Source organism: Vicugna pacos, chromosome X, assembly GCF_048564905.1.
Source record: "Vicugna pacos chromosome X, VicPac4, whole genome shotgun sequence".
Lineage (NCBI taxonomy): Eukaryota > Metazoa > Chordata > Mammalia > Artiodactyla > Camelidae > Vicugna > Vicugna pacos.
The window spans coordinates 45,545,584-45,563,060 of record NC_133023.1 but is presented as its reverse complement, the minus strand read 5'-3'; the positions used below and the strand labels follow the sequence as shown (position 1 = coordinate 45,563,060).

The window sequence follows — 17,477 nt, the reverse complement described above, 5'->3', positions numbered from 1 at the left end:
AGGATCATGAGAGTTCTTCCTTATTGAAGGGCTACTATATGTCAGGCATTTTACAAGAAATATTCTTCATCCACAAAATAATTCTGTAATAGTGTATTAATAGCTTAATTTCACAGAATAGTAAAGTGAAGAATAGATAAGAAAAAAACACTTAGGAAGTGGCTCATGATTTTAATTTGTGTCTGTCACACTCTAACACACATTGCTGTCTGCAATTGTATGTACAAAAATTTAAATATTTGAAAATAAATGTTCTATCTTTTCATAATGTCAAAGACAATTTATTTATTTAAAGAGTTCATATTTAAAATCTCAACAAGCCTGAATAAAACATAAATAAAGTGTCTTTCACATGTATCCATATCAACTTCCACTCAGCAGATATTAACAGGAGGGGAAAATAGATAAAAGAAAAGCAGATAACTGCATGTGTGTGTGTCTAAAATACCTCTGAGAGGAGAGGAAAACTGGGGTATTCACAGTTGGGGTTACCGAATCACTTTATGCTTTATTAAAACCTAAATTCTCTGATCCCTAGCACATGCCATACTCAGATAAACCTCACAAACCTGTACCCTTTTCAATCATGATATCTTCTCTGCCTGGAATACACTTTAATCCCTTTTTTAACTGGTTAAGTCTTCCAAATAATTCAAGTACTGTGGGATAGCAAATCCTCCACCAGGAATATTTCACTAACTACCATATATAGATGAGCCCATTCTCTGTGATCCTACAACATATATTTGTACAGTATGTCACTCACTGAATCATGTAGCTTTTAATTATTTAACTCTATCACCTGTTTTCCTTAAGAATTTTATTTCTCAATATTTATAATGTATGACTCACAATAGAAGACCAATAAATACTTACAGGAGGAGAGAATGGAGGAAGTAATAAAAGAAGTAAACATACCTTCCCATCATGTCCCTTTGCAGACATCATTGTGACCCATAACTGAAAAGAATATTTCATTTGCTTCAGTTTAACATGTTGGACTGAAACTCCTAACATGGTTTCCAGGTGAGCTACAACCTTAAAAAATGAAGATATAAAAATATGCAAACATGATTAGGAAAAGAAATATCACTGGAGAGTGATATCAGAAAGATGGCAAACAAAGAAGCTCTACACCCTCATTCCTTCATGGAAACAACAAACCAAAGTAATTGTGTGACTCATGAAAATCAATTAAGAATCTACAGTCAAAAATCCACAAATGAAAAATGCTGGAGAGGTTCTGGAGAAAGGGGAACCCTCCTACACTGCTGGTGGGAATGCAGTTTGGTGCAGCCACTATGGAAAAAGTGTGGAGATTCCTCAAAAGACTAGGAATAGACTTACCATATGACCCAGGAATCCCACTCCTGGGTTTGTATCCAGAAGGAAATCTACTTCAGGATGACACCTGCAACCCAATGTTCATAGAAGCACTATTTACAATAGCCAAAACATGGAAACAGCCTAAATGTCCATCCACAGGTGACTGGATAAAGAAGAAGTGGTATATTTATACAATGGAATACTACTAAGCCATAAAAACTGACAACATAATGCCATTTGCAGCAACATGGATGCTCCTGGAGAATATCATTCTAAGTGAAGTAAGCCAGAAAGACAAAGAAAAATACCATATGAGATTGCTCATATGTGGAATCTAAAAAACAAAAACAAAAACACACAAACAAACAAAAGCAAAGCATAAATACAGGACAGAAATAGACTCATGGACAGAGAATACAGACTTGTTGTTGCCAGGGGGGTGGAGGGTGCGAAGGGATAGACTGGGATTTCAAAATTGTAGAATAGATAAACAAGATTACACTGTATAGCACAGGGAAATATACACAAAATGTTATGATAACTCACAGAGAAAAAAATGTGACAATGAGTGTGTATATGTCCATGAATGACTGAAAAATTGTGCTGAACATTGGAATTTGACACAACATTGTAAAATGATTATAAATCAATAAAAAATGTTTAAAAAAATAATCTACAGTAACAAAGTAAATGCCTAAAAATGAAAAGTCACATTCAAAATTCTGGGAAATTCCATTGTAACTTTGCTTACCCTTGTCCCACCCCCTTCATGGTATAGTGCAGAAAGATCAGGAGGAGGCCATCTAACTACCAAATCCTCCCTTGGTATGGAAAGGAAAAGATTGGAATTTGCTTGTAGAGTTCTAACTAGTAGAGAGGAAGCCTGAAGGACTGGTTTTTCTCTTGCCTGATGGGGAGAACTGATGGAAATAGAGGCAAAGTTTGGATATCAGTTTGGAAGCTTCCAAAAAGCCATGGTCAGAGCTGCACATGAGAGAGTTGCAGGGTTACTGAAAACCTGTGTGTTCCTTAATACAAGATATTGCAGGCAGAAAAAATAAAATAAAACAACTAAGGGCTTGAGAAAAACAAAGATGAGATATTTGGGGAAATTAAGACATTAAAAAGTACTCATAAGGAGGAGCTGAATTTTTTTAAAATGTGCAGGCCACGAAAGACCCATCCACAGAAAAATTTTGAGAGGAGATTCTATTTAGGCCAGTCCTATTAGTAAAGGACTTCTTCTACACAAAGCCAGGCTAAGAAGTCTAGGAAAGATGGCTGTTAGTTCAAATACCTAATTTAAAAAGAAAGATCACAATGCATGCCAAAGTAACTGAGCAATGTAGACAACTTTAAGGAACAGAATAAATCTTCAGATACCCAAAAGAAACCTAAAGGATGCTAAAGAAATACAGACCTGTGAGTTACTTAAAGACTTTAAAACAACTGTGCAATGAGTTAAAGGAGAACATGGAGAAATAAAACTTAGGGAAAATGTGCACAAAATTAAAATATAAAAGCACAGGTACAATTTATAATAAAGAAACAAGCAGAAGGGGAAGGGCCAAGCTGGCAGAGTAGAAGGAAGCTCTTAGCTCACCCTCTCCCATGAATACAGCAAGACTAATATACACAGATACACCCATCCACTCAGAACACCTGCTGAAGTTTGACAGAATACTGCTTTCTTCAAAAGACAAAATACATGACCAATCTGGTAGGAGAAAAGGAAAAAAAAGAAGGAAGTAAAAAGAAAATAGTGTGACACCGGTCCTGTTGGGAGGGAATAGCAAAGGAGAAATAGCACTCATTTGCTGGATCTCCCACTCTCCAATAGAGAGGTCAGTGGGACAGATGAGGAAACTATGAGGCTCAGATCTGTAAAGAATAGCCCTTGACTGACAGAACTAAGTCAAATGGCACAAAGGGTCCCCATGACCCTGATACCCAGATGTGAACCAGCAGGGGTGGGACAGGACAAGCTGCCCAAGCCAGGCAGAGGACACAGGCCAACTGTACAGAGTCAACCTCAAGGGACTGCAGTGTGCTGTGTGCTGTTGCTGTGAGGGTATATAGATAAGAACAGCCTGGGTCCCCCATGAAATATGAAAAAAAGTAACACTAATCATGCACCCTGAGGGGAGGGGGCCATAGCCTTTGTCTCCACAGACCCATTGCACTATTACTGGCATGTTCTCAGGAGAAGAAAGGTGGGGCTCAGCCACAGCCACCATATTTTCAGGTGCACAGCCCCCAGGTGGAGGCAGGATTGAAACCTGAATCCATACCTAGTGGCTCCACAACCTCATAGGCATGACCTGGATTTGTTTACAGCCCCAGGCAGATAGGAACATTCTGTCCAAGTGCCTCTGTAAACTCATGCCTCTAAACCAAATGAACAAGGAGCAGACATCTGGCACAGAGCAAGGGCAAGGGCTGGAGCAGCCATTATTTCCAAGGCCACCAATGCAGCACAGACATGATGCAGTGTGGGGAGGGACACTGAATTGGAGCGCAACCTGCCCAAGTACCCAGCAGGAGCAGGGCTATGGACTATGGAATTGGGAGATGTGACCCACCCACCTGACTGACACTAGGAGTAGCAGAGACCAGGGGCATGACCTAAGGGTCTCTGGAACCAGCAAGTGGAATTCACCCAGCAGGGAAAGGGCAGAGTAGGGAAAACCACAGAACAAAAAGGAGGCAAAATTCAATAGGCAGGGCAGACTCTGGATATCAGAACACTGACCACAACACCAACAAAAGGTAAAACAGGCAAAGGCATGGAAGGAAGACTTGGCAACCACTCATACTTCAAAAGGATATCTAGACAAAATCATTAAGAGCACACAGTCTCCAAGGGAAGACATCCACTTTTTCTTTTCTTTTTTCTTTTTCCCTTTTATTTATAATTTGTTTTAAACAATTTTGTATTTCTATTTTCTAATACCTTTAAATTCTTCTTTTAAAATATTTTTATTATTTTTAAAATTTGCCTCAATTTCATTTTTATTTATCTTTGTTTTGTTCTGTTATTGATAATACTGTTTTCAAATATTTTTACTTATATTCAATTCTTTTAAATATTTCACCAAATTTGATTTTTATTTCCCTTTGCTTAGTTCCTCTGTTATTGATTATACAGTTTTCAAACCAATTTTTGTCTTTAAAGTTTTTAAAAATTTATCTCAACTCGATTTTTATTTCTGTTTTGTTCTGTTGTTATTGATTACACTCTATTTTCAAATACTTTTCTTCTTTTAAATTTCTTTTTTATTATTATTTCTACATCCACTTTATATAAACAAACAAACAAACAAACAAACAAACCTATTCAGGACCACAGTAGATAATTGATACACCATTATACATGGTGCCAAAGAGAGATAAATAAAATGAGGAAGCAGAGGAACCACTCCCAATTAAAGAAAAAGAGAAATCACCTGAAAGAATAATCAATGAAATAGACATTGATAGTCTACTAGATCATGATTTCAACATAGGAGTGATCAAAGTACTGAAGGAATTAAAAGAGATTGTGAATAGAGACAGATAATATATCAAAAATAAAATTGAAACTATAAAGAGGAGCCACTTAAAATTGGAAAACATATTTACTGAGGTGAGAGCTGACTTATAGGCTATAAAAAGTAGGCTAGATGATGCAGAGGAATAAATAAGTGACTTAGAAGACAGAAAAACAGAAATCACCCAATGAGAACAGCTGAGAGGAAAACAAAAACCCAGGAAAACAATATAAGGGACCTATGGGATAATATAAAGCTTGCCAGGCTGTGCATAATAGGTATACCAGAAAGAGAAGAAAGAGCAAACAGGATTGAAAAGATAATTGGAGAAATCATGGCTGAAAACACCTCAAACCTAAAGAAGGAATCAGATATCCAAGTACAGGAAGCACAGAGGGTACCAAACAAAAAGAAACAAAACAGATCCACATCAAGACATATTATTTGGAGGGCCAGGATTAAGGATAAAGAAATGATTTTAAAATAGCAAGACAAAAGCAAAGAGTTAGATACAAAGGAACCCCAATAAAGCTTTCAAGTGATTTTTCTACACAAGCAATAAAGACCAAATGATCAGTTCAATATATGCAGAAAAAGCATTTGAAAAAAATCAATACCCATTAATGATAAAAACCCTTACAAAATGAGTATAGAAGGAAGATATCTCAACGTAATAGAATTTATGGCAACCCTGTGGCCAGCATAGTACTCAATGGTGAAAGAATGAAAACCTCCCCACTAAAATCTGGGACAAGAAAGGCTGTCCACTCTCACCATTTCTATTCAACATAGTCTTGGAAGTACTATCCACAGCAATCAGGCAAGAAAAAGAATAAAAGGGATCCAAATTGGAAAAGAAGAGGTAAAATTGTCACTATATGCCGACCACATGATACTATATATAGAAAACCCTAAATGTGCCACACAAAAACTACTAGAACTAATCAACAAATTTGGAAAGGTAGCAGGATACAAGAATAATGTATGAAAATCACTTGCATTTCTTTTCACTAATGATTAATACACAGGAAAAGAAAATAAAGAAACAATCCCCTTTAAAATAGTACCCAAAGTAATAAAATACCTAAGAATAAATCTAACCAAAGAGGTGAAGGACTTATACATGGAGAACTGCAAAACATTCATCAAGGAAATTGGAAAAGACATAAAAAAGGAAATATATCCCATGCTTCTAGAATGGAAGAAACAATATTGTTAAAATTATCATACTACCCAAGGCAATCTGCAGCTTTAACACAATCCCTATCAAATTACTCAGGACATATTTCACAAAACAAGAATAAATCACAGTAAAATATATATAGAATCACAAAAGAGCCAAAATTGCCAAAGTATTACTGAAGAAAGAATGAACCTAGAGGACTAACCTTCCCAGACTTCAGACAATAATATAGAGCTACAGAAATCAAAACAGAATAGTATTGGTACAAAAACAGACATATGGATCAATGGAACAGAATAGAGAGCCAAGACATGAATCAGCAAAATTTGATCAATTAAAATGTGATAAAGAAGTCAAGAACATGCAGTGGAATAGAGACAGTCTCTTCGGCAACTGGTGTTGGGAAAACTGCACAGCAGCATGCACAGCAGCATGGAAATCAATGAAGTTAGAATACTGCCTCACACCATACACAAAAATAAACTCAAAATGGATTAAACCCTTAAACATAAGGCAAGACACAATAAAATTCCTAGAAGAAAACATGGACAAAACATTATCTCACATACATCTCAGCTATGTTTTCTTAGGACAGTCTACTTGAGCTATAGAAATAAAGGCAAAAGTCAACCTATGAGACCTAAATAAACTTGCAAGCTTTTGCACAGCAAAAGAAACCATAAGCAAACCCAAAAAATCAACTAACAGAATGGTAAAATTGTGCTGAACACTGGAATTTGACACAACATTGTAAAATGATTATAAATCAATAAAAAATGTTAAAAAAATTAAAAATAATAAAAAAACAGAATGGGAAAAAAATACTTGCAAAAATGAAACTGACAAGGGCTTGATTTCCAGAATATATAAACAGCTTATACGACTTAATAAGAAAGAAACAAACAAACAACCCAATCCAAAAATGCAAATCAAAATTACAATGAGGTATCACCTCACACCAGCCAGTATGGACATCATTCAAAAGTCCACAAATGATAAATGCTGGAGAGGGTGTGGAGGAAATGGAACCCTCCTGCACTTTTAGTGGGAACACAGTTTGGTGAAGCCATTGTGGAAAACAGTCTAGAGGTTTCTCAAAAGATTTAAAATACTTACCATATGATTCAGCAATCCTACTCCTAGGCATATATCCAGAGGGAAACTTAATTCAAAAAGCCACCTACACCCCAATGTTCATAGCAGCACTATTTACAATAGCCAAGACATGGAAACAACATAAATGTCATCAGCCAATGACTGGACAAAGAAGCTGTGTTATATTTATACAATGGAATAATATTCATTCATAAAAAATGACAACATATTGTCACTTGCAGCAACATGGATGTCCCTGGAGAATGTCATTCTAAGTGAAGTAAGCCAGAAAGAGAAAGAAAATTACCATATGATATCACTCATATGTGGAATCTAAATAAAAAAGAAGAAGACAAATGAACTTAAATATAAAACAGAAACAGACTCACAGATATAGAATACAAACTTTGTCAGAGGGGAGTCGGGTGGGAAGGGATAGACTGGGAGTTAGAGATTTATAGATACTGACATGTATATATAGAATAGATAAACAAGTTTATACTGTATAGCAAAGGGAAATATATTCAAGATTTTGTAGTAGCTCATGGTGAAATGAAGATGAAAATAAATATATGTATACTCATGTATGACTGAAAAATTTTGCTGTATACCAGAAATTGACACAACATGGTAAACTAACTGTAATTCAATAAAAATTAACTAAAAATAGGGTTATCATATGATTCAGCAATCACACTCCTGAGCATATATCTGAGAAATTACAGAAGTCTTATTTAAAAAGTTACATGCACCCTAATGTTCATAGCGGCACTGTTTTCAATAGTCAAGACATGGAAGAAAACTAAATGTCCATTGACAGAAGACTGGATAAAAAAAATTGTGGTATATCTATCTATCCGTCTATCTCCTCCATTAAAAAATGAAATAATGTCATTTTCATGGATAAAGCTAGAGATTAACATACTAAGTGAAATAAGTCAGACAGAGAAAGATAAATAGAATATGATATCACTTGTATGTGAAATCTAATAAATGATATAAATGTACTTATTTACAAAACAAATAGACTCACAGGCATAGAAAACAAACTTATGGTTACTGGGGAAAAGGTGGGGGAGGCATCAATAGCACAGGGAAACATTTTCAATATCTTGTAATAACCTGTAATGAATAATTATCTTAAAAGAATATATATATATATGCAGTACTATGTTTTACTAATAATATAGAACCTCAATCTTGATATATTTGCCTTCAATGCACAAATTTATCTGCCAAAAACACTATCCATGGACTTAAAATGTGCTTTATTTGACATCATGTTATCCGACATAGGATTACTTCTGATGAAGAAACATTTTACAGCAAATAAAATGAAGCAATGGCCATGCTTGTTGAAATCACTGGCCTTAACATGTTCTCAACTGTAATGGACTGAATTGTGTCTTGTCAAAGTACATGTGCTGAATCTGTCATGCCCAGTGTAGCTGTATCTGGAAATAGGATCTTTACGAGGGGATTAAGGTTAATGAGGCCATAAGAGTAGGGCAGAAATCCAATAGAAGTGTGGCCTTATAAGGAGTGTGGGGTGTGTGTGTGTGTGTGAGAGAGAGAGAGATCTGCCATGTGAAAGCGCAGTGAAAAAGCAACTGTCTATAAGCCAGAAAGAGTCCTCAGGAGAACTTGACCATGCTGCCACCTTGATCCCAGATTTATAACCTCCAGGCTTAGAAAAAATAAATTTCTGTTGCTTAAGCCACCCAAGCTATGGAATTTTTTTATGGAACCTGAAACTGACTAGTACTCCCAATATCCTGAAATATTTGGCTTGATAAAATAGTGAAATTACCTTTTGGAGACTCAGTTACAGTGCAAGCCATGTGGCAAGTCATTGTAAGCCTGGGGCTCACATACATCTCAGCTATGTTTTCCTAGGGCAGTCTACTTAAGCTATAGAAATATAAGCAAAAATCAACCTATGAGACCTAAATAAACTTACAAGCTTTTGCACAGCAAAAGAAACCATAAGCAAAACAAAAAATCAGGAAACAGAATGGGGAAAAATACTTGCAAAAAATGAAACTGAAAGGGCTTGGTTTCCAGAATATATAAACAGCTTATATGACTTAATAAGAAAAAACAAACAAACAAACAACCTAAGGTTTCCAGAGGTCTGTATATGCTCTGTGTCAGTCTCCAGTATATGGTGTTATTCCTTCCATAGCCAGAATTAATGGGCCCAGTAATCAAAGAGTAGAAAGGAAGTGGCCAACACTTACTACTACCCATAGTAATCTACTAGCACAGTTTTTGTTTACTGTTCTCCAAACTTGTACTCTGTTGGATTAAACGTCTTAACTTCAAAGGTCACTTCACCAGGTTATGAACAAAATCAGCTGTGGTGCTTGCTAAAGGCAAAGGGAATGAAGAATGAGAAGTGGAAGAAGGTAGTTATAAACACCAACTACCACCATGTGACCTGGTACAGAAATGACAACCATAATTGCCATGAGGATTTTGTCTTTTTTTAATAAACACACATTTGTGTAATTAAGCAAATATCTATTTTTCTTCCCTTTATCATCACTTACCATGTATCATATAATTATTGACTTTACAAGATAGTATTTAAGTATTGTTAATTTTTCATCATACTATTCAAGTTAAAAAAAATCTAGGGGTAAATATCTTCCATGGACTTTGCATTCTCTTCTAGGGAAAGAGTAAATTTTCAGTTCTATGCAGAATGGTTGTATCATGTTATGTCAAAACATGACCTTGTTAGTGTCTTTGGAGATTAAGTATGGTTTAAGGAGATGTATATGACATGTAATTGTTAAGCTACATGAAATAAGTCAGATGCAGAAAGACAACTACTGCACAATCCATTTATAAGTGGAATCTAAAAGAGCTCAACTCATAAAAGCAGAGAATAAAATGGTGGTTGTCAGAGGCTTGTGAAGTAAGGGAAATAGAGAGATGTTGCTCAAAGGGTACAAGTATTCAGTTATAAAGGATGAATAAGTTCTGGAGACCTAATGTATAGCATGTTGACTATAGTATACTTGAAATTTACTGAGAGTTGACTTTAAGTGTTCTCACCACACACACAAAGAGGCAACTATGTGAGGAGATAGATATGTTACTTAAGTTAATTGTGGCAAGCATTTCACAATCTATGCAAATACTAAAACATCATGTTGTGTGCTTTAAATACATACATTTTTTCTTTGTCAATTTTACCTCAATAAAGCCAGGGGAAAAGTTAGGTAGATTTTATCATGGAAAAAATAATAAAGGCTAATTTTGTATGTCATCTTGGCTAGGCCAAGGTACTCAGATATTTGGACAAGTACCAGTCTAAATGTCACTGTGAAGATATATTTTAGACAGTACTTTTTAAATTAGTTGATCTTGAGTAAAGTTTGTTATCTTCCATCATGCAGGTGGGCTTCATCCAAATAGTTGAAGGCTCCAGACAAGGCTGAGAGACCTCAAAGAAGAGGGAATTCTACCTCCTGAATGCTTTCGTCTCTAGCTGCAATGTCAACCATTCCCTGGGTCTCTGGCCTGCTTGTGTGTCCTACAGGATTCAGATCTGCCATACCCCACAACTGCATGAGCCAGCCAATTACTTTAAATACAAAATATGTTTCTCTAGAGGACTCTAATGCAGCCACTTTGGAAACCAATTTACAGTCAGCAGTCTCACACAAAGTTAAGTATATTGAATAGAAAATTTATGTCCATACAAAAAGCTACACAAGAATTTTTATAGCAGCTTTGTTCACATATGCCAATACCTTAAAGTAACCAAGATGTCTTTCACTAGGTGAATGGATAAATAAATGCAGTACATCTCTACAATACAATATTATTTGGGAATTAAAAACAATGAGCTATCAAGCCATAAAAAGACACAGAGGAGCAATAAATACATATTAACAAGTGAAAGAAGTCAGTTTGAAAAGGGTACATACTGCATGATTCCAAGCATATGACATTCTTAAAAAGGTAAAACTATAATGAAAGCAAAAAATCAATGGTTTCCAGAGGGAGTGTACAGAGGAGAGGAAAAGTAGGTGAAGGTTAGAGAAGATTTAGAGTGGTGAAACTATTCTGTATGAAACTCTAATGGTGTATACAGGCCATTACACATTTCTCAAAACCTAGAGAAACCTTGCATTACAAACAGTGAACACTAATGCCAACTATGGACTTTAGCTAATAATAAATTATCAGGACATCAGCTGTGAAAATGTACCACTCTTATGCAAGATAATTTTTTAACATTTTTGTTGATTTATAATAACTTTACAATTCTACAATGTTGTGTCAAATTCACTGTAGAGCACAATTTTTCAGGTATAAATGAACATATATATATATATATATATTCATTGTCACATCTTTTCTCTGTGAGCTACCATAAGATCGTATATATATTTCCCTGTGCTATACAGTGTAAGCTTGTTTATCTAATCTACATTTTGAAATCTCAGACTGTCCCTTCCCACCCCGCAACTCCGTGGCAACTACAAGTTTGTATTCTATGTCTATGAGTCTGTTTCTGTTGGGTATTAATGCTTCATTTATTTGTTTGTTTACTTTTTAATTTAGATTCCACTTACGAGCGATCTCATATGGTATTTTTACTTCTCTTTCTGGCATACTACACTTAGAATGACATTCTCCAGGAGAATCCATGTTGCTGCAAATGGCGTTATGTTGTCGGTTTTTATGGCTGAATAGTATTCCATTGTATAAATATACCACTTCTTCTTTATCCAGTCATCTGTTGATGGATATTTAGGCTGTTTCTATGTCTTGGCTATTGTAAATAGTGCTGATATGAACATTGGGGTGCAGGTGTCATCCTGAAGTAGGGTTCCTTCTGGATATAAGCCCAGGAGCTGGACTTCTGGGTCATATGGTAAGTCTATTCCTAGTCTTTTGAGGAATTTCCATACTGTTTTCCACAGTGACTGCCCCAAACTGCATTCCCACCAGCAGTGTAGGAGGGTTCGCCTTTCTCCATAGCCTCTCCACCATTTGTCATTTGTGAAATTTTGAATGATGGCCATTCTGACCGGTGGGAGGTGTTACCTCATTGTAGTTTTGATTTGCATTTCTCTGATAGTTAGTGATATTGAGCATTTTTTTCATGTGCTTATTGATCATTTCTATGCCTTCCTTGGAGAATTGCTTGTTTAGGTCTTTTGCCCATGTTTTGATTGGGTTGTTTGGTTGTTTCTTGTTAAGTTGTATGAGCTGCTTATATATTCTGCAGTTCAAGCCTTTGTTGGTTTCATTTACAAAAATTTTCTTCCATTCGATAGGTTGTCTATTTGTTTTGCTTATGGTTTCCTTTGCTGTGCAGAAGCTTGTAAGATTCATTAGGTCCCATTTGTTTATTCTTGCTTCTATTTCTATTGCTTGAGTAGACTGTTCTAGGAGAATATTTTTCATATGTATGTCAGATAATTTTTTGCCTATGTTTTCTTCCAGGAGCTTTATTGTATCTTGTCTTCTGTTTAAGTGTTTGATCCTTTTTGAGTTTATTTTGGTGTATGGTGAAAAGGAGTGTTCTAGCTTCATTGCTTTACATGTTGCTCTCCAGTTCTCCCAACACCATTTGCTGAAGAGACTGTCTTTATTCTATTGTATATTCTTGCCCCCTCTGTAGAAGATTAGTTGACCAAAAGTTTGTGGGTTCGTTTCTGGGCTCTCTATTCTGTTCCATTGGTCTATATGTCTTTTTTTTTTTTGTATCAATACCATGCCGTCTTGATGACTGTAGCTCTATAGTATTGCCTGAAGTCTGGCAGAGTTATTCCTCCAGTCTCTTTCTTTTTCTTCAGTAATGCTTTGGCAATACTAGGTCTTTGATGGTTCCATATAAATTTTATTATGATTTGTTCTAATTCTGTGAAATATGTCCTGGGTAGTTGGATAGAGATTGCATTAAGTCTGTAGATCGCCTTAGGCAGTGTGACCATTTTAACAATATTGAGTCTTCCAATCCAGAAGCATGGTATATCTTTCCATTTTGTAAGTCTTTTTTAATTTCTTTCATCAATGGTTTATAGTTTTCTGTGTATAATTCTTTCACCTCCTTGGTTAGATTTATTCCTAGGTATTTTATTACTTTGAGGGCTATTTTATAGGGGATTGTTTCTTTACTTTCTTTTTCTGTTGATTCATCATTAGTGTAAAGAAATGCAACTGATTTTTGAACATTAATCTTGTAACCTGCTACCTTGCTGAATTTTTCAATCAGCTCTAGTAGTTTTTGTGTGGACCTTTTATGGTTTTCTATATATAGAAACATGTCATAAGCATATAGTGACACTTTTACCTCTTCTTCTCCAATTTAGATCCTTTTTATTTCTCTCTTTTGCCTGATTGCTGTGGCTAGGAATTCCATGACTACGTTGAATAAGAGTGGTGATAGTGGGCATCCTTGTCTTGTCCCAGATTTTAGTGGGAATCTTTTGAGTTTTTCACCATTGAGTACTATGCTGGCTGTAGGTTTGCCATATATAGCTTTTATTATGTTGAGATATGTTCCCTCTATACCCAGCTTGGTGGGAGTTATCATAAATTGCTGTTGAAATTTGTCAAAAGTTTTTCTGCATCTATTGAGATGATCATGTGGTTTTTGCCCTTACTCTTGTGGAGTTGATTTATTACATTGATTGATTGCATATGTTGAAGTACCCTTATGTCCCTGGGATGAAACCCACTTGGCATGATGTATAATCTTTCTTATGTGCTGTTGGATTCGATTTGCTAATATTTGGGGGAGGATTTCTGTATCTATTTTCTTCAGTAATATTGGTCTATAATTCTCTTTTTTGGTGTCGTCTTTGCCTGGTTTTGGTATCAGGGTGATGGTGGCTTCATAGAAAGAGTTTGGGGGTATTCCCTCCTTTTCATTCTTCTGGAAGAGTTTGAGATGGACTGGTATGACCTCATCTATCTGTGATTGGTAGAATTCCCCAGTGAAGCCATCTGGTCCTGGACTTTTATTTGTACGGAGGTTTTTTATTGCTATTTTGATTTCATTTCTAGTGTTTGGTTTGTTCAAGTGGTCAATTTCTTCTTGATTCAGTCTTGGTGGACTGTATGTTTCCAGAAACTTGTCCATCTCCTCTAGGTTATCCATTTTGGTCCCATAAAGTTTTTCATAATATTCAGTATGATATTCGGTATTTCTTTTTTATTTGTTGTAATTTCTCCATTTTCCTTTCTTATTTTGCTGATTTGTGCTCTCTCTTTTTTCCTCTTTTTGAGTTTGGCCTGACGTTTGTAGATTTTATTTACTTTTTCTAAAAACCAGCTTTTCATTTGATTGATCTTTCTTATGGTTTTTTAATCTCTATTTTATTTATTTCCTCCCTGATCTTTATTATTTCTTTCCTTCTGCTGCTTTTTGTGGTTTTTTGCTCTTCTTTTTTCTAAGGCTTTTAGCTGGTGGGTTAGATTATTAAATTGAGACAGTTCTTATTTTTTGAGGAAGGCCTGTATCACTATAAACTTCCCTCTTAGCACTGACTTTGCTGTGTCCCATAATTTTGTATGATTGTGTTTTCATTTTCATTTGTCTCAAGGTATTTTTTTTTAATTTCAACTTTTATTTCATCTTTGACCCAGTGGTTTTTTTGTGGCATGTTGTTTAATCTCTATGTTGAGTTTTCTTGTGCCCAAATACATGATCAATCCTAGAAAATGTTCCATGTGCATTTGAAAAGAATATATATCCTATTTTGGGGGGGTGTAATGCTCTGAAAATATCCACCAAATCTAATTTTTCTATTGTATTATTTAATTTCTCTGTTGACTTATTTATTTTCTGCCTGTAAAATTTGTGTAGTGATGTTAATGTGGTGTTAAAATCTCCTACTATGATTATATTCCCATCAATATCCCCTTTTATCTCTGTTAGTAGTTGTTTTATGTGCTTTGGCGCTCCTCTATAGCGTGCATATATATTAATGAGTGTAATATCCTCATCTTTATTGCTTCTTTAATCATTATATAATGTCCTTCTTTATCTTTCTTTATTCCCTTTGTTTTAAAGTCTATTTTGTCTGAAATCAGTACTGCTACACCTGCTTTTTTGGCTTTTCCATTTGTATGGAATATTCCTTGCCATCATTTCACTCTCAATCTATATGTTTCCTTCTTCCTAAATTTGGTCTGTTTAATGCAGCATATTAAAGGTTCTTGTTTTATTATCACACCTATGTCTTTTGACTGGAGCATTTGGTCTATTGACATTTACAGTAGTTAATGATAGATGTGTGTTTATTGCCATTTTGAATTACTTTTTGCTGTTCATTTGGTATATCCTCTTTTTTCCTTTCTTCTTCCTTTGTGGTTTGGTAATTTTCCTTTTTGTGAATCCCTTGTAAGTCTTTGGTTTGTGGTTACCCTTTTTTGTAAGTCTATTAGCCCATTACTATATCTCAAACCCATCCAACCAAGAACAAAATATTAAAAAAAAAGAAATAATAGATTTTGTGTTTTCTTCCCTCCCTTTCCTACTCTTAATGATTTAGATGTCTCCTTTTACAATTTTGCATTTATTTCATTTGTAATTCATGAGTTATCACCTTTCCTGTTGTGAGTTTCTCTTTTCTGTAGCATCCTGCTGCTTTTCTACTTAGGGTAGACCTTTCAATATTTCTTTTAGCATGAGTTTAGTGTTGTTAAACTCTTTTAGTTTTTGCTTGTCTGTGAAATTCTTTATCTCTCCTTCTATCCTAAAGGATATCGTTGTTGGATCAAGTATCCTAGGCTGCATCTTTTTTTTATACTCAGGAATTTGAATATATCTTACCACTCCCCTTTGACCTGTAGTGTTTGTGTAGAACAATCAGCTGAGAGCCTTATTGGGGTTCCCTTGTAACTCACTCTTTGCTTTTCTCTTGCTACCTTTAGGTTCCTTTCTTTATCCTTGACTCTGGCCATCTTCATTATGATATGTCTTGGTGTGGATCTATTTGGGTTCTTCCTGTTTGAGACCCTCTGCATTTCTTGTACTTGGATATCTGATTCCTTCTTTAGATTTGGGAAGTTTTCAGTCTGATTTCTTCAAATACCTTTTCAATCCCCTTTGATCTTTCTTCCCCTTCTGGGATCCCTATTATGTGAAGATTGGCATGCTTTACATTATGCCATAGGTCCCTTTTGCGATTTTCATTTGTTTTTACTTGTTTATCTCACAGTTCTTTTGATTGGGTGCTTCCTGTTGTCCTGTCTTATAGGTCACTTATTCTTTCCTCTGCATTATCTAGTCTGCTTTGCACAGCATTTAGATCAGTTCTCATCTCATTCAATGAGTTTACCAATTCTACTTGGCTCTTCCTTATAGCTTCAATTTCATTTTTGACATATTTTATATCTGTAAACACTATTTCTTTTAGTTCTTTCAGTAATTTGTTCACTGCTTTTTTGAAATCTTGATGTAGTAGGCTATCAATGTCTATTTCATTCATCATTCTTTCAGGGGATTTCTCTTGTTCTCTTAATTGGGATTGGTGTCTCCACTTCTTCATCTTGCTCATATCTCTCTAGCATTGTGGCTTATGGAGTATCAGTTATCTATTGTTGTCCTTAAGGATTTTTTTTTATTTATCTACCTAATGCCTATGTAGGAATGAAACTGAAAAAAAAGTGAGTGAGAGAAAGAGAATTTTAAAGGAGGGAGAAAAAATGGTTTGAAAACAGTGTATAATCAATCCTGGAAGAGCAATATGAATCAAACTAGCATTCGAGTTCAGACGTCTTTTTAAAAACCCTTTAAGAAAATGGAAAAAAAATTATTAAAAAACAATATTTGAAACCTATGTATAATCAATAACAGGAGATTAAAACCAGAAGAAATGAATATGAAATCAGGTAGATTTTTTTAATTATAATGATACAACTACATTAAAAAAAATTTGAAGGAATTAAAATTATAAGCATTTACAATTGTTTAGAAAGTGGAAATTTAAAAAGTAATAGAACAGATAAAAAAAGATAAAATAGAGAATTTTTAAAAAGGGAGAAAAAAGTTTGAAAACATTGTATAATCTATTTTAGAAGAGCAATTTGAATCAGACTAGTAATCTAGTTAAGAATTATTTTTTAAAAAACCCTTAACGAAAGGGAAAAAAGATAAAAAATTTTGAATCCTCTATATAAACAATAACAGGAGGTCAAAACAAAAAGAAATGAAAATGAAATCTGGTGGGTTTTTAACAATAATAATAATATAACTATTTTAAAAGAAAATTTAAAAGGAATTAAAACTAAAAGAATATACAATTGTTTAGAAATTAGAAATTAAAAAGGTAATAGAAAATAGAACAGATAAAAAAGATATAATAAAG

At 34.8% G+C, this 17,477-nt stretch overlaps 1 protein-coding gene across 2 annotated transcripts in view; it reads right to left on the bottom strand.

Annotated features, from left to right (window-relative positions):
* FAAH2 (fatty acid amide hydrolase 2) overlaps positions 1-17,477 on the bottom strand; it is a 259,715-nt gene that overhangs the window by 44,177 nt on the left and 198,061 nt on the right. For both annotated transcript variants that reach the window (XM_072956516.1, XM_006218839.4), the window contains one exon: positions 919-1,038. In XM_072956516.1, the coding sequence (XP_072812617.1) occupies positions 919-1,038 (120 nt within the window). The remainder of the gene's footprint in view (positions 1-918; positions 1,039-17,477) is intronic.